The 21,465-nt window shown below is 36.2% G+C and overlaps 3 protein-coding genes across 7 annotated transcripts; 2 read left to right on the top strand and 1 right to left on the bottom strand.

Annotated features, from left to right (window-relative positions):
* The first annotated feature begins 1,066 nt into the window (after window positions 1-1,066).
* LOC132175064 (protein yippee-like At5g53940) lies at window positions 1,067-5,231 on the top strand. 2 transcript variants are annotated; one of them, XM_059586878.1, is made up of 6 exons: window positions 1,267-1,314; window positions 2,395-2,438; window positions 2,839-3,136; window positions 4,430-4,538; window positions 4,830-4,885; window positions 5,018-5,231. In XM_059586878.1, the coding sequence occupies exons 3-6, from the start codon at window positions 3,039-3,041 to the stop codon at window positions 5,103-5,105; spliced, it is 351 nt and encodes a 116-aa protein (XP_059442861.1). In that variant the 5' UTR covers window positions 1,267-1,314; window positions 2,395-2,438; window positions 2,839-3,038; the 3' UTR covers window positions 5,106-5,231. The 2 variants fall into 2 exon arrangements, with proteins under 2 accessions (XP_059442860.1, XP_059442861.1); XM_059586877.1 differs by lacking the exon at window positions 2,839-3,136 and having other exon boundaries at window positions 1,067-1,314.
* Window positions 5,232-7,782: 2,551 nt separating this feature from the next.
* Window positions 7,783-10,732, top strand: LOC132176358 (uncharacterized). Its single transcript, XM_059588541.1, has 3 exons — window positions 7,783-8,028; window positions 8,431-10,188; window positions 10,322-10,732. The coding sequence occupies exons 1-3, from the start codon at window positions 7,978-7,980 to the stop codon at window positions 10,385-10,387; spliced, it is 1,875 nt and encodes a 624-aa protein (XP_059444524.1). The 5' UTR covers window positions 7,783-7,977; the 3' UTR covers window positions 10,388-10,732.
* Window positions 10,733-12,644: 1,912 nt separating this feature from the next.
* On the bottom strand, window positions 12,645-21,407 carry LOC132176530 (uncharacterized). 4 transcript variants are annotated; one of them, XR_009439530.1, is made up of 8 exons: window positions 21,101-21,407; window positions 18,635-18,718; window positions 17,234-17,374; window positions 15,449-15,514; window positions 15,057-15,224; window positions 14,134-14,463; window positions 13,023-13,293; window positions 12,645-12,864 (listed from the first exon to the last, which is right to left on the bottom strand). XR_009439530.1 is itself a non-coding variant. In XM_059588767.1 (7 exons), the coding sequence occupies exons 1-7, from the start codon at window positions 21,344-21,346 to the stop codon at window positions 13,186-13,188; spliced, it is 1,143 nt and encodes a 380-aa protein (XP_059444750.1). In that variant the 5' UTR covers window positions 21,347-21,407; the 3' UTR covers window positions 12,894-13,185. The 4 variants fall into 4 exon arrangements, 1 of the variants encoding a protein (XP_059444750.1); XR_009439531.1 differs by having other exon boundaries at window positions 14,280-14,463; XR_009439532.1 differs by having other exon boundaries at window positions 18,635-19,753; window positions 21,101-21,190.
* Between the last annotated feature and the right edge of the window lie 58 nt (window positions 21,408-21,465).

The following is a 21,465-nucleotide window of genomic DNA, read 5'->3' as shown; positions in this document are numbered from 1 at the left end:
TCTATTTAATATTATTTAAATAAGAGTTTTAAAATCTAGGTCGCTGCATTTACCAACCCTAGGTGATTTTATTTAGATCCACTAATAGCATGTTTTGGATTGTGTTTGAAAAATAGAGCTTTGAAGTCAAAAAAACGTTTTTTTAGCAAAAACTTCATTTTTAAGTTTTTGTCAAAAGTGCATTTTGAGGCTTTTTGGACCCTTAAAAGTGCTTTTAATTTTTATTTTTATTTTTTAACCAAACAGATACTTTTTTATTCAAACGGACTTGTTGGGTGTTAAAATGCCTCTCAAACGCACACTCAAACATACCATAAAAATTTCCCTTTTCCCCTCCTGCTTTGAAAAAAAAAAAAAAAAAAAAAAAACAGACACTAAATGATCATTTGTCAATCGTGTTTTCTCATCCCTAGCCCTCACAACATTATCACTTGGTCCATTAGTGTCTTGACCAATTACTATTGGTTTATCAACCCTATGTTCAACATAGATATGAACATCCTGCCTATTCTCTCGTGGCTACTAAGTCCACCATATCTTATCTGCATTACCTATTAATGGTTTCACCATTCGGAGTATCACCTCTTAATGGTTTCACCACTTCCTCCAAATTACCCTCATCAAGCTTATACCATTATGCTAACTCATTTAGATATCCTAGATCTCCAACCATATCCTTAATCTTCCACACTAAAAGAAAGTTCACATCATAGTCTCTAATCTCATCCTTTTGACCCCCAATATAAGCAAATGGATTATGTTGAACAAATCCACCATGGTGAACAATCATGTGCACCAACATTATTTGTATTGCAAGTATATCATCAATAATTGGATAAACAAACCGAACCCACAAATAATTCCAACAAACAAAGCCAAAGTTACCATATCTTTTCATTTTACAGTTCCAACTTGAATGAAATATGTACACTTAGCTTGGCTTAGGAGTTTTTTAACATAAAAAAATTTGGTGTCCACTTTGCAAAATTTTAAAACACACACAGCACGTGAGGTGAGGGGCAGACATCCATTGTACACGTTTGGCGCTGGGAAACTGGCTTACCAAGCGAAGGCATATGTGGCAGTGCACTGTTCTCTGTAGGCTGGAGCTAATCCATTCTCTTTATCTCTCTCTTTCTCTCTCTCTAAAAAATTTACTGGATTTGCCACTTGTGGAGGTGGGTAACAGGTAAGGAGGAGGAGGAGGCGGAGGGAGAAATGGGTAGGCTATTTGTGGTGGAGTTGGAAGGAAGGTCATACAGATGCAAATTCTGCAAGACCCACTTGGCTCTCGCTGACGATCTTGTCTCTCGGGTACTTTTATTCCCTTCTTCCTCTTCTTTTTCACATTTTTTAACAAAGAACTTTTTTGTTTTTTGTTTTTGTTGCTAATTTCTGGCAATTAATAATCATAAGACATGAGAGTAGTTTCTGTTGCTTCTAAATTGATCCTGGACTTATGTGGTATGTAGTCATATGTTGATATATTATCAAGTTTATGCTATTGTTCTTCAAGCTATGTTGATGGAAGTATGTGAAAAATCACTGTGTTTTCTATCATGGGTCCTCAATATAGTATGGGTATTTCGATTACGATACTGGGGAATAGATACTTTGTGTTCGTAATCAGCAATTTAACATGAGAAAATGATTCGTACTTGTGATTCGAAAATGAAATTGTCAGGTTTATATTGTTTGGAGGCTTGCTTTTATCTGGCTAATTTAAGAAGTCACTTTCTTATCATATGAATATTATATATCATTCTCAAGGGGGCTTAGTATATTAAGGATATGTGCCAATTCACCTTATCAATGTTACACTGAATATGGATTGAATAATACATTGATCAGATAGCAAATTAGTTCCTAGGGCTCTTTGGAGCAGTATACATAACAAATGGACAAATTTCTTGTTATAAATGGATTATGCTTAGTGCTTGATAGACAATTTTTGAGTATATTTATCGCCTACAGGAATGATATAATGTTGAGTTGCTTTCATTGTTTATAACTTATTATAACATGGAGCTAAAGTGCTGTTTAAGAAACTTTGGCAGTCAGGCTTGCTCATGTTTTTCTGGATGGCTTGTTATTTAAGTTTTGATTTCTCCTTTTCTGGGGATTGTTTTCTCTCCTATACTTTGCGTGTTCTGAGGCTGCATTCCTTTGTGTTATCCTATTTGATCGAATCATTACTTGTTGAAAAGAGGAAATATCAATTGAGTCTTTTAGGGGAACAACTTATAATCCACTTCATCCGTTTCAGTTGCATCGGTTTTTTTCTAAATTATTGATTCTTCTTGGTTCAATGTCACACATGCATTATCTGTTCCAAAATGCTTTGCAGGATGTTAAACTCTTTTTAGTCTCATTTTTCCCTTGTGATTTGGTCAGGGTTTTCATTGCCGCAGGGGAAAAGCATACCTCTTCAATAATGCGTGAGTTCCATCATCTTTCAAGGATTACTGATTACCGAAATATGATTTCCAATGATTTATTTTTAGGCTTTCTGCTTTTCTATTCAATATATGAATTCATCATTTATCCACCTGAAGAAACTAGCATGTTATTCTGGCTGTCAGTGATTTCTAAGATAGTTAGCAATAAAAAATTGTTTCTGTTATCATTCAGTGGGAAGCATATCTTTTTAATAACACTTGGGTTCTTTGAATTTATTTCTCCTACCTGCGGGGTTGCTAATTTTTATCATTATCATCATGGGGATTGAAATCATACCTCTTTTAAATACGAAAGGTTGTTTGAGATACGTCTCTCTCTCTCTCTCTAAGTCTGAATGCTTCTCTTACTGGGAAAAATAATATGTTATTTTTATGACAGTGATCGCTGCATTGTAGGAATCCCAAGATGTTTACGACTCTTTGATGATTGAACAGAACTAAACAACTTTGTTAATTTTCAGACTCACAGGTTTTAGTCAAATTATTCTACCTTACATTTGAATCTGATCTGGACCTCAGATATTACTTGTATGTGTCAATAATTGTTTCAAGATAAATATAGTTCATTGGATAACCTGAATGACCCTATCACATGAAAATATGGAAGTGAAGCTTGATAGGGATCGGACTCGTCAACTAGCTGTTTTAATCCATATGCTTTTTGCAGTTCAACGCAGGTATGTAATAAGTGTAACAATTCCACTTTTTTTTTTTTTTTTTAATTGGTGTTTTGCCACTTCCCCTCTTTTTTAACATATCCATTTTCAGTTGATCTTCCTCACGTGATTCATTCTCCTCCTCCTTTATAGAATTTAGCTCCTTTAAATGATATAGTACATAGTAACTTCGAAAATCAAGTTTTGACATTCGCCTTCCATATGTGTCATCATTTCAACAAAGATTGTCGGCACTTATTGAAACCAATTAGTATCTAACTGATACAACAGGCTGTTCTCTTATTACAGTCAGTCTGTGGGATCGATGACTGGGCCTTGAAAGTAGAAACCTGTTCTTCTTATGTTTGATCAGTACTTTGTATTCTTGGTTTTTAGTTTGTGGGAAGTGGCTCCATATCGATGCTCTTATGCTCTGGGTTAGCATGCATTAGCCAGCCTCTGCTTATTCTCAGCTATCAATTTTTTCTTTTTTCTGGGCTCCATTCTTTTTGAATTCATTTGTTAGACATAATGGATCAAGAAAAGTGTTATGTATGTATTCGTAAACGTAATGATGTGAATACTATTTTATTTGTAAAATATTAGGGCTTCAATAACCATTTTGTACATGTATAACTTACTAAGGAAAATGATATTTTATTTGTAAAACATGACATGATGGATACCTTTTCATTTCTTTTGGAAAATAAACATTTATAGTTTCTGTTTTTAGATAGAAAGGTTAAAACATTAAATATTGTTTCTGTTACTCCCCACATCTCTCCCTTGGTTCAATCGAAACAACAGGAGTTTCAAGGCCCGTTACAAGCCAGATAATTATGATACTCTTGACAAACACCTGCAATGCCAAAATTAAAATGAAACCAGATTTGTAATGACTCCACAATGGGCACAGCATGGTGAAATAGGAGAATGGCTCCTCACTATAAGGATGTGGCTTCCACTAAATTACTGCTCTGATCTTTGTGTATCGAAAAATGATTTCTCGCATTAAGGTTGTACTTAATTGGACCAATTTTTAGTACGAGGCAAACCATTTTTTCTTTTAACTTGATAAAATATTGTTTAATGGAGAGGTTGTCTTTGTACAATTACGTGCATCGGATTTTATTATTTTAGAAGAGGAAAATATGATCAAAAGATAATACATTCATTTAGCACACGATCTATGATGTTAGAACTTTTTTTACCACATTTCTATTCTTTTTTCTAGAGAACATTATAAAACAAAGAAACATTCCAAGTTTAGGTTGATACTTCAGTTTACTTAATTGTCTCGAGTTATTGATCCAGGGTGAACCTCATAGTTGGAGCATTAGAGGAGAGGATGATGCTTTCTGGATTGCATACTGTCGCAGATATTTTTTGTTGCTGTTGTGGACAGATTGTTGGCTGGAAATATGTATTCTCTCTCTCTCTCTCTTGCTTTAATATCTGTAAAAGGAAATGTTATTTAGTAGTCTACTATATGAGTGTCATACGATTAGGATGACGTAATAGTGAAAATTAGCTATTGATTTTTCTTTTTTACGAGCCCTTACTGACCCAAAATGTGATTTTACTGTCACAACATTCCGATTATATGTCAGTCGCATAACAATCTATTAAATATCATGACTCTTCCGTAAATTACCCGAGATGAGTGAGAGGTTGCCAACTTTTGCTAACATGATATTGTGTTTTTTGCACTCAGGAAGCTGCACATGAGAGGAGCCAGAAGTATAAAGAAGGGAAGTTTGTTCTTGAAAGGTATAGTTTTCCTCCCATTCTTCTTCTCTTTCCTTCATTTTTCTTGAAAGGTATCATCTCTTTCTTTCTTTTTGGCATCTAGCCGACAATTGTGTTGACATGTTGTATATGCTGTACATGTCCATAAAACAGAGGGAGGATTGTTGATGAAATTGACTTTTCTACTGAATTCTATATCGATACCCGCCCCAGCGTGTTGAGTGATGCTGAAGACGTTTAGGATCCAACGTCATTTCTTTAAAGAGATTTAGACAATTGAGAAGAGACTCACTGCTTATGTGTATGATTAAATAATGTTTAAATAATGTAATTGTTGTGATCCTTGGGTGATATATTTCTTCCTTTAGATAGTGTTTAATTTTTGGAACCTGAGTTGTAACGACTCAAGGAAAAACGTTAGCCACATCTGCGTTATCACCCTAAAAAGATTAGTCAATTTGGAGCTTTCCTAAAATTCATTAAAAGGCTCAAAAGTGACGGTAGCTTCATAATGAAGTTGGTAATTTCACCGACTTAACTGACTTTGTCAAAACGATAGACAAAATACCCTACCATTACCGATTTGGCCGATACCCCACCACAAGCAGTTGCATTCGGGAGGAAAATTAAGGTGAAAATATCTAATTTCATTATGCCTTGCCTTTTAAAAGTTACGTCATATTTGGGAGGACTCAAAGAATCATTACTCTAAATAACATCCTTGGCACCACTTGCATTTCTCCTACAAAACCTGAATCAATAATTTGTTTATATTTTTGCTGCATCAATAATTTATTTTCTCCAAAAGGAGAAAAGAATCCAAAATTAATTTAATTAATATATTTTTAATGCTTTTATAATCTTGGGTATAATATGTCATTCCATCATCCATGTAACGTTTGAGCTTAATGGTTCTTTTGAGACTTAAACATGTTCATAAAGATTTGAAAACAAAGATTACAAGGGTCATGATCTATTTTAATCTTTATAATCACATTAGCTGCCACATAAAATATATAATTTTATTAGTAGACTTGATTGATTTTTTTTTTTTAAAAAAAAAATTATCTGGAGACTTTTTTAAACTCCAAATATCAAATAGAAAGTCTATGTATTTTTCAAGAGAGCATCTTTGGTGGTGAGGTTGCACAAAAGGTGATTTTTGTGCACCAACTAGAAGCTGACACATAAGCCAATTTTACTAGACTTATACTTAAAACAAACACACAACCACACCAGATTATACTCTATATGATATATATATATATATATATATATAGAGTATAATCTGGTGTGGTTATATATATATATATTTTTTTTTAAAAAAAAACAAAACCAAAATTTAAAGGGGTGGTTGGCTAGCCACCCCTCCCCCACTTGGGGTGGCTGCATAGGGAGGTCGCCGCCCCCAGCTCAGGGGGGTGGCTGGCAAGCCACCCCTAGGCCATGGGGTGGCTCCCAAAGTCACCACACCCTCTTCTCTTTGAAAGTCGTCTTCTTCTTCTTCTTGGGGTTTTCCACAGCCCCCAAACCCAAAATCCTTCACTTAGATCTCAAACTCTTAGACACTCACAAGAAGGTATATTCCAAGTTCCCTCATCTCAAACCTCCTCCCTCTTTCTCGCTTTCCATGGCTTCGTCTGGTAACCCAAACCAGCAACAGCAGCCCATCGCCACCTTCGACATGCAGAGCTTCTTCAAACCCAAGAACCCTTCACCGCCGCAACCACCAAACCCTCCAAATCTAAACACTTCATCCCCATTTCCGCCTCCCTCTAGATGGGGGTGGCCGGCGTGGCACCTCCCACCAGCCACCTCAAGTGGGGGAGGGGTGGCCAGTCAGCCACCCATTCAATTTTGGTTTTATTTTATTTAAAAAAAAATTAATTTTTTATTTCATATAGTGCATAATCTGGTGTAGATGTATTTTTTTCGTTATTGTGAAATTGACTAATGTGTCAGGTTGGGAATGGTGGGCACAAAAGGCAGATTTTGTGCAACCTCTTCATATAAGTTATTCTCATTTTTTAATGGCTAAAATATGTGTATGTCCAAAAAAAATAATTATGATTATTAAATCATGTATTTTGCCCTCCGGGTTTCGCGAATGGAGACATTTAAATATGGAGAAAGGGGTTGGTTTTAAATACAAGGAACACGTATATGCTTTGTTTCACTAATTCTTGAGTTTTGCATATGGATTATGGACAGTAAATCATAGTTTTTAGCACGGTATTAAACATTGCTCTCGTTTGGTTTTAACCATGTGTCGTCCTTTGATATGGTATGCCCTTGGTGAAGCAAGATGTTTAATTCGTGTCATTTAGTGAGGTACGATTCTAACAGAGTAGTGGTGCCGAATTCCTTGTTTGTCGGTAGGTTGTGAGCGCTATTAGATCTTGTGAAGCATTATATGCTCACTGGCAAGTTAAGGATGTTGCTTGATTTCTCACCAAGAACAATGAAATAATTGAAAGGAGGTAACATAGTAGTTATCTTCTGTACGGTATCTCTCATTCTTATATGAGCGATTGCCTTATTAATTCGCTAGGCCCATCGTGGTTTGTGGCTTGGGCTCAATGACTCAGCCTAAACCTGTATTATCAACTCGGGACTAGTCTAGTGGGTAATCGGTATATCAATTGGTATTGATTTTAGTCATTTAAATATGAGGATCAGTCTAATTATTAGTGTAGTTATATATATATATATATATATTTACCTTCTTTTTTTTTAAATCCCATCGGTTCAATTAGTTTTCTAATTTTTAGTTCAATTGCTTACCCGATAAGATTAAAAAATCAATCTGGAAACATTGGTCATAAACATCAACTCACCTTTGGCTATTTAAATAATTAAATTATATATATATACATTTTTTTTTTTGGGTGCTTTTGTGAAAAAGGTATAAAAGAGTTTGGTTCCAGATCAGTGCGTTTAACAGATTAGGAAGCAGCACTGCCTTTATTTTCATTCTCTGCAATTTCCAATCCTTTTATTTCAATCCCAATTCTTTTCACCCTCTCAGGCTCTAACGATTTTGGTTTTTCTTTGCCCTCTTTCATTTTTTTGTTCGTTTTATTTTTAATTTTGATTCTTTGCAGGTAACCCAGATGGGAAAATCTTCTTCTTATAAGAAAAAACGCTCCAAGAATTCCTCTCAGGTTTTTAACTCTTCTCTCTCGCTCTCTCTATACACGTATTTACATGTGTGTGTGTTGGGGTTTTCTGTTCTCCTTTCATTTTGTTGAACTGTAAAAGAGTAACCCTTTGTTTGGTCGAGAAAATTTTGGGGGAAAAAATAGTAAATTCGAGGTTCTGGAGCTTATGCTTCTTTGTTTACTGGGGTACCCATAAATACTAATTATTTGATTTAAACTTTGTTAAGCTGAATGGCTAGAATTGGTTTAGGATTTTGTTTTTTGAGATCCTAATGAATGGGGAAAGAAAAAGATGAAATTTTTAATTTTGGGTTGCTTATTAATTTTTCTACTGGTTTATGGGTCTTTCACTTTTGTGTCCTTAATGCCAACTTATATATGTGTGTACATATGTCGCTGGTCTAGGGTCGAACAAGGAAGAGAGATAAGAGTAGGAGTAGGAAATATGATAAATCCAAGAAGCTTCGTCGCCGTGATGATTCTCCTTGTTTGGGTGATGATGATTCGAGAAGTTCCATGTCAGTTTCATGTTCTAGTTCTGAGGATAACTATAGAAGTAGAAGGGCTCGGTCTCGTTCTCGAAAAGTTGTGAAAGGCAGTAAGAAGAAGGCCCGAAGGCGCTCTCATAGCCCCGAGAGTAGGGAGGAGAGTACGAAGAGGGCTCGAAGGCGCTCTCATAGCCTTGAAAGTAGCGCGGAGCCTCCTCGTGTGAGGAAAAGAATTGGTTCAAAGAGAAAGAATGGTTCTGAGGTAGGGAGGAAGAGGACCCACAAGAAGAACAAGCCTAGGAGAGAAGCTAGTGTAAGTTCCATGAGTAGAGCGTCGAACAGCTGTGAAACTTGTTGGGATAGGAGTACTAGCAGTCATGAGAGTGAGTTTGAGAAGCGTAGGGGCCGGTCTGAAAGAAAAGACAAAGAAAAAAGGAAATTGAAGAAGGTTAAAAGTGGAACCAAAGAGAGAAGATATAGATCAAGGAGTCATTCTTCATGCAGTCGGAGTAGTGAAGGTAACAAATACCTAGATGAGGAGAAAAAGGCTGGTGAGAACAATGTGAAACGTCTGAGATCAGTTATTACAGTTATGGTAGAGGAAAAAGACGGCAGTGTGGCAAATAAGGATGAGCACAAAGAAGAGATTGTATATGATAATGATGATTATCCTTCTTGCAGAAGCAATGATAGTAATGATGGGGGGCATAAGAGGGAGTTAGATCATCAGTCAAATGTTGCATCTGAGAAGAAAATGAGGGTGGAGAATGAGGAAGGAGAAGAACTTGTTGGCACTGAACTTATAGAAAGTGGAAGGGAAGTTGAGGGGCGATACATTGGGAGTAATCCTAGCAGCAGTGGTGTTGAGACAAATGATTTTGTGAAAGGAAAAGTGACTGGGGTCACTGGTAGCGTGAATGGTGATGATTTGGAGTCAATTTTAAGACAAAGGGCTTTGGAAAATCTAAGAAGGTTTCGAGGAGGGCTCCAAACAAATGCAAATGCTCCTGCTAGTAAGAAAGATGAGAGTGATGGTGACATGAAACAACCAACCACTGCAAAAGCTGATTTAGTTCAAATTAAGATCCCCAAGGAAGATGGTGCTGAATCGGTTGGTGCAACCCAAGAACTAAAAGAAATCAGTGTGCCTGCACTGAGGAGAGATTCCGACTGTTATTTACCAGATGATGATAAGACTCCGAACAGGAAGGATGGTGGCCATGAATCTGGGTCTGCCAAGCAGGAACTTGCTTGTGCACCTGATCAGGTGGCTCTTGCTGAGGAGGAGAATGAAAAGGTTAGCTCAGCTGTTGGTTCTGTAATTAATAGACCAAAGTTGGCTACACCAGCATTGAGGCATTATTCATTAAAAACCCACAACCCTCTGAAGCAAACACCCGCTTCAGATGAACTTCAACAAGCAAATTTGTTGATGACTGACTCTGAGAGTGCTTTAGTTAAGCATTCTGCAAAAACTGCTCAAACTATGACCCCAAGTAGCAATTATAATGAAGACTTAAAAGATGCATGTGGTTTTACTGCTTCTGAGTCTTCTTCTTGCATTAAGTCTAAGCTAGCAGAGAATGGTTCAAATAAACCGCAGGATGAGACTACAGACAGCTCACAGTTTGAGCAGAAGACAATGACTGTAATGCGGGGTGGTGAGATGGTGCAGGTGAATATTTCAATCCATCTTAGATTTTGCATTAGTCTCCAAGGGAGTAACGTGTAACTATTCGGTTTTGTTGTTTAATATATCTAGCTGCTGACCTATATAATACATGATTGTTTAAATATTGTTTTTCCAGGTGAGCTACAAGGTCTATATTCCAAAGAAGGCGCCTGCTTTGGCTAGGAGGCAACTCAAGCGCTGACATTGGAATCTTCAACCAGGGTTCTTTTCTGAGAGAGCTTTTCAACCCCAGAGGATGGTCATATTGCTTGCTTGCTGCCTCATCGAAGGAGGGCATCCGCTGAGAGATTATGAGGGAATAAGAAGCCTCTGATAAAGTGACTAGTGATTTTTTTTTTTACCAGCACCTGAAGCCCTCAAAATTCTTGGTGCAGTATTTTAATGTAATAACTGTAGGCAAAAATGGTGGCTACTGTTGTCATATCAATGACCCTATCTTCCTGTTAGTTTATATTAGAAATAATCTGTTCGCATTATTACTTCCTCGAGTTTTTATTAGAAATAAAAAAGAAAAGGGTTCTTATCAGCATCAACCTACTGCAACCAATCAATTGCCAAAGCTGTCAGAACAGGCAAATTTACAGTACTATAAACTCCTCATCACTTGCCAAAGTTTAGAGTCTGCATGGGTATATATTTCACTTTTTGAATGTTTGGATCCATGTTTCAGAAACATATATTATCTTTCCATAAACATGAATATGAAAATTTAGAAACACGAGCTTTAGTAAGAATTTTTTTTTTTTTTTTTTTTTTACTGTGTATTTATTTGTTTCTTTATTTGATTAAATCCTAAAATTTATATAGACTAAATTTGTTGTTTATTCTAAATTACTCCATATGATTTGATTTGATTTGTATTTATTTGTTTTCTTTGGACATTAATAAAGCTTTACCATTATATTTGCGTTGCAAAGAAATCCTTTTTGATTTAAAATTGTCGGGAGTGTCAGTAAAAAACCTCCAATGATTGAGATAGCTAGGACGAAAAAGTTAATTGCTTTGAGAGTGAGCTAGAATGTTAACAGTGAGAATGATTATATGATTGTACCTGAAATAATCACATGTCCTTTGCTTATGCAAGGTTTCCACTAACAAGGTACGACCTTTGGCTAGGTGTCATTTGCCGATGGGGTACGGCCTTGGCCAAGCATGACGTCGGGTTACATCCTTGTTCTGGTGTGCTGCTGAATTACGGCTTATTGGCATGTTGTCCCTGTGACTTGATACTGTGCCAAATTCTATGTTTGCTGACGGTTAAAACAAGACTAGTGGGTAGTTATTCTATGTGCATCACTCTTAACGTTCTTGATGCTACTGTTGTGCTGGCACATTAGTTCCCATGGGGTGACCGGGGCTCGTGGTTTGGGTTTGAGCAACATGGCCCAAACTATAGGTTTCTGGTCTCGCATAATACATGATCACTTGGGTTGGCCGAGCGGATATTATTATTATTATTATTATTTAACATTCATATGTTGAGACTATGGTCTTCTAAACTAGTCCCAATTTTATGCATGTACCAATGCAAAATAAATATTGAAATGCCTTGATAAGCTATATATTTACCCCAAGAGGGAAATGAAAAACTCAATAACATTGACTTTTCTCTAACCCAAAACCAACCGTTTTCTCAAGGACAAATTCTCCATATCCCTCAAAAATCATAACAGACTTTGAATGGAATAACAAGTCTCATCAGAAGCAGCTCCTCCCTCCTGGTCCAAAGGCAAAATTAATGCCCAACAAGCATACACGTGCAAAGCAATGCATTGGTTTGAAAATCTTATAAATTAAAAATTTCCCTCACATTAATCCATCACCCAATTAAGTTGGACTTAATATTTCATATCTCAGGCATTTGCATTTGTGTGTTTGTTTTTCAATCCCAGAATGCAAGTCACCAAGCTGACCAGACCAAGGGCCAAGCTGAGGTGAGTTATACTACATACATGTTCATGCGTATGCATCATACATCTAAGACAGATGAATCATTTCATGTATGAACATTTCTACATATGACATTGATATGAATGTTTTGAATTCCAGGAAAAGACATGCGGCATGATGGACAAGGCAAACAATGCTGCCCAAGGTGCCAAGCAATCATGCCAAGAGGTTCAATATTAGTTTTTTTAACTAACTAAGGCTCCTTTTGCTTCCACATACAATGGTTTTTTGGAAAATATTTTCCGATGTTTAGTGCGACAAAAAATAATGTGCAAACCGAAAACATTTTCGATTTGACCAAAAGCGTCTTTAATTGTATTAACACAACCTGCTTCTATGTTTAAGCTTCATTTTGTTGCTAATTGCTTACATATGGCGTTGTATTTGCAGAGCGGTGAGCAGCTGAAGTCCAAGGCGCAAGGGGCTGCTGATACTGTTAAGAGTACACTTGGTGCAAACAAATGAAACTAATGAAGCTCATCGAGGGAGAACCAAAAATTATCTTTCTTTATCATCAATCAAATCACTGTTGGAGACCCAAGATTCTTCCCAAAATAAACTTTGTACTTATTGATTTTAATTCATGAATTTTTGTTTTTCTTGTACTTTGTAATTTCTTTAATAATTCTTGCTCTTATTGATGTTATATATCGGATTAGAAAGACTTCCGTGACTTTTCCTGTAGCCTTGCATTTCTTTGAGCCATTCCTGCATGACAGATTAATTACACATCAAAGGCAGAAAATAAGAGTTGGCTCTTTTACTTGGATAAAGCTGGTAATGTTAATTAAATTGCATCATGCATGTAAATGTTCATATTACAAGAAGAAATAGAAAGTAGCAACTTCCAGGCTGTAGAAATCTACCAGACAGACACCATAGGCTTGCATCGGACAGCAATGATCAACGGTCGATGCTAACTGCTTAGCTTCTTAATCAAGGCAAGTTGAAAGTTGAAAGTTTCGCAACTTTTGCAAGCTTTCAATGATCAACCATCAAACTTTTGCAAACTGAAAGTTTCCTCAGCAGTCAGCAAGATTTTCTTTTCTTTCTGCCACTCACACAGGCCCAGTCATCCATCTCTGACACAGATATGCCTTCTAAGAATGGTGAATATCGCTCTATAATATATGGAACCTGCATAAAATACATGATCACAACAAAATCTGGTCTAGGGATCTATATCAATAAAGTAAGATTTCTATATCCCACCCAGGGTTCTATGTATGCCAATGGCAAGAAAATCAGACAAAATTAGGTTGTATGTAGCATAAAACTAATGCATGGAAGCTTTGGCCACTAAGAAAACCAGTGGAACTCCTCAATGAATCATTTCCAAGAAACCAAAGCGTTTTGTTTCTCTAGCTTAAAGGATTACTTTACCTAAAAAAAAAAAGAAAAAAAAAAAAAATCTCCCATGTGTCCCTAATTAATAGTCCATTCTTTTCCATTTTGGGATATCTCAAAGTTATTATCCCTTGTTAAAAAGTCAAAAGCAACTTGTATTTGGTTTTCCATAATAGCCTCCACAATAGTACTAACAAAAAGTTAAAAACAAATTATTTTTCAAATAAGAAGTACAATGTAGGATAAAAATGGAAAAAGTTAAAAAGTGACTGTGTATGTAGGGTATTCTTCTTAAATATTTGCACTCTCAAATGGGACTACAATTTGGGGACAGAGGGAGCATTAATAGTAACATATGCATAGTTGAAAAGTGTTCAAACTTCAAGTTGACAACTTCTTTAATATTTAGAATGACGTGCTTTCTACAATATAAGACATGGTTTATGTAATATTCAACTGAAAAACAGAACCTGGATGGTAGAAGTTCAGAAAAGTATTTTCTACTGTGAAATGTTCGGTGAGCTTGCCACACTGACCGTAACTTTACCATTTCTAGCCATTATCGTAATTTTCTTAAATTTCACCTAGGTACATGTCATGTGTGATGATTCATCTATGCTGGGAACATACCTGCTCAGATAGAATACCAGAGAGACCAACGACAGATCCATGTTTGGCATAAGAGACAATATTATCTGCCAACTCTAACAAAGGATTTAAAAGTATATTTGCAATGACCACATCATACTGCTCTGTTCCACAGATAAACCCCATACCATTTGACTTCGGTTCTTCCACAACTCCACATGTCCTTTCATTCATGGAGGGGGGACAGGCTTTACCAGGAACCAGGTGTAATTGCATTTTCTCAGGTCTTATGTTGTTCAGGGAAGCATTCTGGCATGCAGATGTAATGGCTTGGGGATCTACATCAATTCCAACTGATAAGGCAGCACCAAACTGCAATCCCAGATATAGTGACAAAGTTGGATTGGTGGATTGGTATTCGCAATAATTCATCATTTTATAGCAAATCATTTCAAAAACAAAAGGAAATCATTGCTAATGACTTATTTTGACGAGAATTTTGGAGAATCCAAGAAATTTCAAACAAACATGGGATTGGGGTAGCAAGCAATGCATATGATAAGAAAATGGGGTAGTAAGCAATGCATATGGATTAGAGGATTAGTTGGTATTTGCAATAATTCTTCATTTTATAGAAAATCATTTCAAAAACAAAAGGAAATCATTGCTAATGACTTATTTTGACGAGAATTTTGGAGAATCCAAGAAATTTCAAACAAACATGGGATTGGGGTAGTAAGCAATGCATATGATAAGAAAGGGGTAAAAGAAGAAGCAGCAGTCGAGTTGTATTAAGATTTATATTGATGATACCAGCCATGAATGATCAAGAAGTTAATTGCATGCTACCAGATAAACAGCAAAGGGAAAACTGCAATATGCTAAGGTTCATGATAACATTAATGAATGAGGTTTCGTTTTCATTTAAAGTAAAAGGGTCATGCACAATGTTAAAAAAAGATTACCTTAACTGCTGCGACTGCAAGAACCCCAGAGCCTGTACCATAATCCAAGACAAGTTCTCCACCTTTTATTAAGCTATGCAGCAGCAATAGACACATCTTAGTTGTAGGGTGCTCCCCAGTCCCAAATGCTAATCCAGGATTCAGAATTATGTTTGTTGCTTGAACATCCTGTAGAGTGAAGCAAATGTGATTATGTGTTCACACGTTTTGATGATCTTTTTCTGAATATTCAGAAGTAGAATATGCTTGTAGCAGATTGAGCGTTCACAACTTAAGGCCATACTAAGGGCCCAAAACAATAAGCCACATCAGATTTTTCAGAAGCAAATGAGATACGATGAGCAACCACTGCATGAAACTTCTTAAAAAAGTTGATTTAAGACTGATCGTACAGGGGGAGTTATCCACTCTGGCACAACCCAAACTCCTTCAGTGACTTCAACTGGATGAAATGATTCCTGTGAAAAATGAACATATTTGAATCAAATATTCATACAATATAATAAAGAATAAGAGTAAATCATCATAGCCTGACATTTGGGGCTTATTGAGCACAATGAACTTAATTCTTCATGTAGAAATTAAAAAGGGAATAGATCCATGAATAATTCTACAAGCTCAACTGATTTCTCATTCATTGGAAAATTTGAAAAAAAGTGGTCGTGTATGAGCATGGGCGAATAACACAAGGCAAATTTTAATTTCAAAGTAAAGTTTCAAATGGAAGCCATAATGATGCAGGAAGGGGTGAAGGCCATACACGTGATGAAGATTGATGGATTTCACGAGGATGTACAAAGAACTATTAGACTAAACGCTTTCCTAATAGAATTGTTTTGTAGCCTAAGATTACTTCATTAAATATTTTCATTTATTTTTCTAATGTATTAAGACTACACAGACATGAAATATACCTACGAGATTACAAGGTATCCTCTGATAACCAAATAACTAATTTCGAAAATCACTTAAAAATGTAATCTTTTAAATACCTAAATTATAATCCTTGGAAATCCAATCTATTGTGAGCCTCTTAATGGTTATAGGCTAGTAGTAAAGAAAGAGCTCGGTGGGAACCCATAACATCGCCCCCAATTGAAACATGTTGGAGGGACCAATATCCTCTTTCTTGAATCATTTTGAAACAGGGTTTGATCTGATTTGTGTTGGTTTATGCACCCGCATCACATAGTACTTCAAGAGCACAGGATGAGAAAATACCAGTGCCCATCAGCCCAAGGGCTCGTTTGCAAATGTAATACTGATTGGATTGCTTCCATATGTACTCACTCATGGCAGTGGTCAATCATTAATGGTGGATAAAGGAACTGTTCTTTTTCTTCCTCCCTTTTTCTTTCTTTTTTTTTGTTGGGTGGGTTCAGCTACCAAGAAAATACAAGCTTTGAAAGCTATTGGCATTCTGCCACCTTCAGGTGTCATCTACGTAGACTTCTAAAGATGGGTTGGAGTAACATCTATGCTACTACTTTTTCCTGAAGCAAAGACAACTAGGCATCATAGATTTACGCTGCAACCGCAAGAGCTTCACTGGGTTTGACTTTCCAAGCTTGCAAGTTGGGGTAATGAAGCTAGGTTGAGCTCATAGGTTTACTTATTTATTGGGTTTTTAGAGCAACTAAAGAGGGCTCAGTCAAAAACTTTGCCTCAGCAAAGATTACTGCAAGTAGGCAAGTGCAACTGCATTCTCTAGATCATGTTGTACCACCACTTAATCAAAGAAATTATTGTGCAGCCAAGTGCTGTTTCCTAGATCAGTTAATGCAAAGGCTGCCAACAGAGAGCAACATCCACAGGACACTTCAGAAAAAAAAAAAAAAAAATCAATTTCAACCAAATTCCTGTAAAACCATACTTTTTTTAAAAAAAATTTTAAAGAAGGGTTTTTTGGGTAGAAAATTTTTTGAGCCATCAGTACTGGGAATGGTTATTCCCCTAAAATGAGGAAATCCATTTCATTTAATCACAAAAATCATGGAAAAATTCAACGTTACAAAATAAAGGACACAACAGATCTAAGGGGCGAGTGGGAATTTCTTTCAAGAATCAAGACAAGCAAGCAACAGAATCAGCCTAAGTAGAAGAATTTCATAAAATAAATAATAATAATAATAATGAGCTTCATAGTGCAATAAAGGTTGCATGAAAAGTAAATCAACCTGAGTTTTCCTTATCCAGTCGGATTGCTCACCCATTTTAACATCATAATGAGGAATCTCTTTCAAGCCTATAGACTTAGCAGCACGTGAAATGCACACATTTACATCCTTTCCTTCAGGAAATATAGAATCCATAGAAATCTGCATAAAATGTTATTTGTAAGTGAACTTTTCAAAACATTTTTTTTTGTTGTTGTTATAACTGTAAAATTTCTCTGGTGTTACCACACTGTCAACAAGTCATTGAACTGTCGATGGTTAGCAACTGTAATCTGTGCACTTTAGCTTGTCATGACTCAGTTACTGATGTGTCAAGCACATTTGATCAGTAATAAATCTAAACAGAGGGAGGTACCGGGGGGGAGGAGAGAGAGAACAGAAAAAGAAAAAAAAAAAAAAAAGAGAGAAAGAAAGAAACAACAAAATCTTAAAGAGAGGGAGGTAAGGCATTTCCAGGAATAAACCTGAAAAAGCTTTTCCCCACTATATACATATATAGTCAAGCCAATTTGCAACATAACCAATCATGTAATCAATCTAGTCCAAGTTCTATATGGTGCTATATTACAGCGCCTTCATTCTTGCATCTTCAATTAAAATCAGCTCCTACAATGGACTTAACCAAATTCATCTACTAGTTTCAATAGCTTTGGCTATAACTCGTAATTAACAACAGATAAGACATGTCCCATCAATTCCAAATAATTGGACAAGAAAATGACGCATTATAATCCTTCACCATTCAGATGAAATGCCAAACAGACTATCAATAAATTTGCTCCTGTATAGAGAAGAAAAACACATGAAAACTTCAATCTAGATTTATTATGTAGCTATTTTATCATACATGCAATACATATCACTTGATCAGCATAATCTGGAATCCTAAAGTTTTAATCATATCCAACAGTCTACGGGAGACATGTTCTCAATGGTACATTCATCTATCTTCTTGCCCAGAAAAAGATAAAAATAAAATAAATTAACCGTTTCCATAATGTATCACACTTTATGTTTATCTCTCAACTTTTCATTTTTTTCCCTACCACATTTAGTATTGCATAAAATGGTAGCTCACAAGCTCTGCTTTCTGCGTTCTATTTGCTTGCTACAAAGACTACGCTGAAATCTCATGTCCCAAAACTATATTGTTTTTAACAATGTCAAAGAGCATCTTGCCTCATCATGAGCTTATATTAATCAAAATAAGTGAACTTAGAGACCAGTTTTAACATGATAGACAGATGATCTGAAACCATGGTTTAGATATGATCTTCCATTGATTGCTTATTCCTCATTATTGTTTGATAACTCAATTGTCTCACACAAGAAGCTGGAAAGTAAATACAAAATAGAGACAAACAGATTCATATATATGTAATAAATTCAAAGAGGACCCACCTTGTCAGAATTCTCAGAGGCGTCTTCTTCATCCATGGTGATAGAACTTGCACCAAAGCATAAAAGAGCTTCAGAAAGCATATCCTGAGGAACATAGAAGCAACACACTGTTAAAATTTTGCAAATTCACTCAACTTAACAAAGCCTTAACTCATGAGACAAGCCCTAATTCCAACATATGACCAGTTCTAGGAGTCCTTTTTCACCATTCTTCCTGTGATACTTTGGATTGGGAAGGTTTTGTATATAGCCCCATATTGGGTGGAGGAATGTGATGGCATTGCATGGACATATGCTGAATCTCACATTAGTTCTATACAAGTGAAAATGGGCTATGTAAATGATTTATGTTCAAATTGTGATTAATCCTTTTGGAGGCAGATGTGACTAATGGTTTATCAACTCGTGACAAATGATATCAGGGTCAACCTACTAACGCCATGTGGCACTAGGACATTGCAACACAACATGGACCCTAATAAAGATTCTAGGAATTTGAGTGGTAGGAATTTGAGTTAAGTCTCATATTTGATGGATAGATTGTCAAGGCATTACATGGGAATATGCTAAGTCTCCATAGTGATTATGTATTTGGTGGAATTAGGTTAAATAAGTGATTCTAGAAAGCTCCAATTCCGACTAGTCCTTTGGATATAGCACATATATGACTTAAGCTTCTCTGGATCATGACATTTCCCATCCAGGATAATGCTCCTTCTTGTTTCCCTAGTGGATAAAATGATTTTGACACACATCCTCATAAAATGAGCTTCTGATTAACATCTTCGTTATATCCAAATTCCCATATGGTATCGTACTATATAGAAGTTGTTAATAAGGGCTTGTGACAATAATAAAGTAGATATGTTTGTGACAAGTATGATAAGTTATAAGAAAACAGTCATACGTAGATTCTAGGGATAATGATGATACATAGAAAGATATCTAACTACATGCTTTAGTGAAAAGTTTTATAAAATAATGTGATTTACAAGTTAGAAACATATCTTCTCTTTCTTGCTGAATATTCGTTTGATGAGTCTTATCTTTTACCATCACAAATTGTAGCTGATTCTTTAGGAAAGTTTACTCCATCTACCACTTCTCAAGCCACACTGACTGGATAAGCATGTCACTTCATGAAAACTCTAACAAAACATTGATGAAACATTATGCTGAAGTTTCATGTGTGATGGAATCTTACAAGAAGTAGAAATAAGAAATTTAAGTAGTTGATACAGCATAATTGGGCTAAAACTCATAGGGCTAAGCTTTTGGTAAAGGTTATGTCTTAACATGTTATATAAAGGCCCCACTTAGGGACTCCTAAGTGTTTATCTCTCCAACAAGTGATATCAAAGCCGATAGTTCAACAAAACGAGTGTGGATGGAGATGGTGTATAGTAGACTCATATGTTTTTTTATCTTGTTACCCATGGTAGAGTATGACTAATTGCATGTCGCTTGCATGATAGAGCGGGCTCATATAGTTGTAAGTGTGACATTTCGTGAAGAGCTTTATAAAAGCTTTCACTTGAAGGGGAGTATGGTCATTATGGCTGAGGTTCACATGTGAGGTAGAAATTATTAGAGCTTTAAGTGTGATAATCTCATATTGCGTAGAAACAACAAATTTCAAGTGGTAAATAAAATATAATTAGGTCCAAAACTATAGGATTAAACTTTTGAGTTAAGGTGGTATTCCAATATGTTATATCAATGCCTCAGTTCCAGACTCTCTAGGTGTTTTTTTACTCAACAAGTGGTCTAAAAGTTGTTGGGCTGACAGGATAAATGTTGGATGCGGCTGCTATGTGGTGGACTCTCATAGTGTTCTTGATTTTCTTACCTATGGTAAAGTATGACTAAGTGAATGTGGCTTACATGATAGTGTGAGCTCCTATAGTTGCAAGCATGACACTTTCTAAAAGCTTCTGCACAAGGCAGAATATGGCCTTAACAAACTTAAGTTGTCAATCTAAGGTAATTGACTAATACTCATAGCTTAAGCTTTTCGATTAAGGTGATACTCCAACATCTTATATCAAAGCTTCACTTGAAGATTTTCTTGGTACTTATTTCCTTAACAGATTGGCATAATAGCTCAAGAATAAGTAAAACGATGAAACACCAAGCCTATAAACTGTTTTGGGCCTCTCTGCCAATTGAGTTGCTTACAAATATAGAATTCTCAGGAACACATTGTTTGGAGAGGTTGCAACTAGTACCCAAGTTGTTAAAAACATTCATCAAATCAATTCATCTTAGACCATACTTCCAACAATTTCCTTTGTGTCAATCACCCAAGTAATACATAATAAAGAATAATTACTCTACACACACGCACACGCATATGTATAAACTTTGATAGATGGGCTCTTCGTCTAAGACACAAATGTAAGAGCAAATAGTATGTGGCTCGGAATTTCATTTAAGAAATAAAAGTTAGAGAGAAAAGAAGCTCACAGCCACTTCTTTTGGGCAGCGAATGTGGACGGAGAGGTAAGAAGAAGTGAAAGACTCAGTTTTTGTTGGAGTACAAGAAGAAGTTGAAAGCTTTGCAGTGAGTGAACGGGGGATACATGATGATGGTTCCTTCACCCTGTCGGTTGCGAGGAAGAGGGTGAGGGGAGAGGGAGATGGGTGGATGAGACGACGGCGTGGGAGTGTGTAGGAAAGACGTTTGAAGAAATGACTGAAAGAGGCCGACATTCGTTGCGTTTTCTGGATATGGAAGGAGTAGAAGAAGTGAACGTTAAGGACACTTTGTCGAGCTCTGTATGAAATGTAGATGTGTTTGAAATTACAGGAATTTTCTCCACCACTAACAG

This window comes from Corylus avellana, chromosome ca3, assembly GCF_901000735.1.
Source record: "Corylus avellana chromosome ca3, CavTom2PMs-1.0".
NCBI classification, from domain to species: domain Eukaryota; kingdom Viridiplantae; phylum Streptophyta; class Magnoliopsida; order Fagales; family Betulaceae; genus Corylus; species Corylus avellana.
Note: the sequence above shows the minus strand (reverse complement) of the source record. Positions and strands in the feature narration are given on the sequence as shown.

Bases quoted from the DNA above. Each gene is read 5' to 3' on its own strand.
- LOC132175064 (XM_059586877.1), top strand. From the start codon at position 1,219: ATGGGTAGGCTATTTGTGGTGGAGTTGGAAGGAAGGTCATACAGATGC. The intron at 4,539-4,829 runs GTATTCTCTCTC...TTTTGCACTCAG, and splicing joins AGATTGTTGGCTGGAAATAT to GAAGCTGCACATGAGAGGAG. The intron at 4,886-5,017 runs GTATAGTTTTCC...TCCATAAAACAG, and splicing joins GGGAAGTTTGTTCTTGAAAG to AGGGAGGATTGTTGATGAAA.
- LOC132176358 (XM_059588541.1), top strand. From the start codon at position 7,978: ATGGGAAAATCTTCTTCTTATAAGAAAAAACGCTCCAAGAATTCCTCT. The intron at 8,029-8,430 runs GTTTTTAACTCT...TCGCTGGTCTAG, and splicing joins GCTCCAAGAATTCCTCTCAG to GGTCGAACAAGGAAGAGAGA. The intron at 10,189-10,321 runs GTGAATATTTCA...TTGTTTTTCCAG, and splicing joins GGGGTGGTGAGATGGTGCAG to GTGAGCTACAAGGTCTATAT.
- LOC132176530 (XM_059588767.1), bottom strand. From the start codon at position 21,346: ATGTCGGCCTCTTTCAGTCATTTCTTCAAACGTCTTTCCTACACACTC. The intron at 15,225-15,448 runs GTACGATCAGTC...TTCACTCTACAG, and splicing joins CAGAGTGGATAACTCCCCCT to GATGTTCAAGCAACAAACAT. The intron at 13,294-14,133 runs GTATGTTCCCAG...TATTTTATGCAG, and splicing joins CTGGTATTCTATCTGAGCAG to GTTCCATATATTATAGAGCG.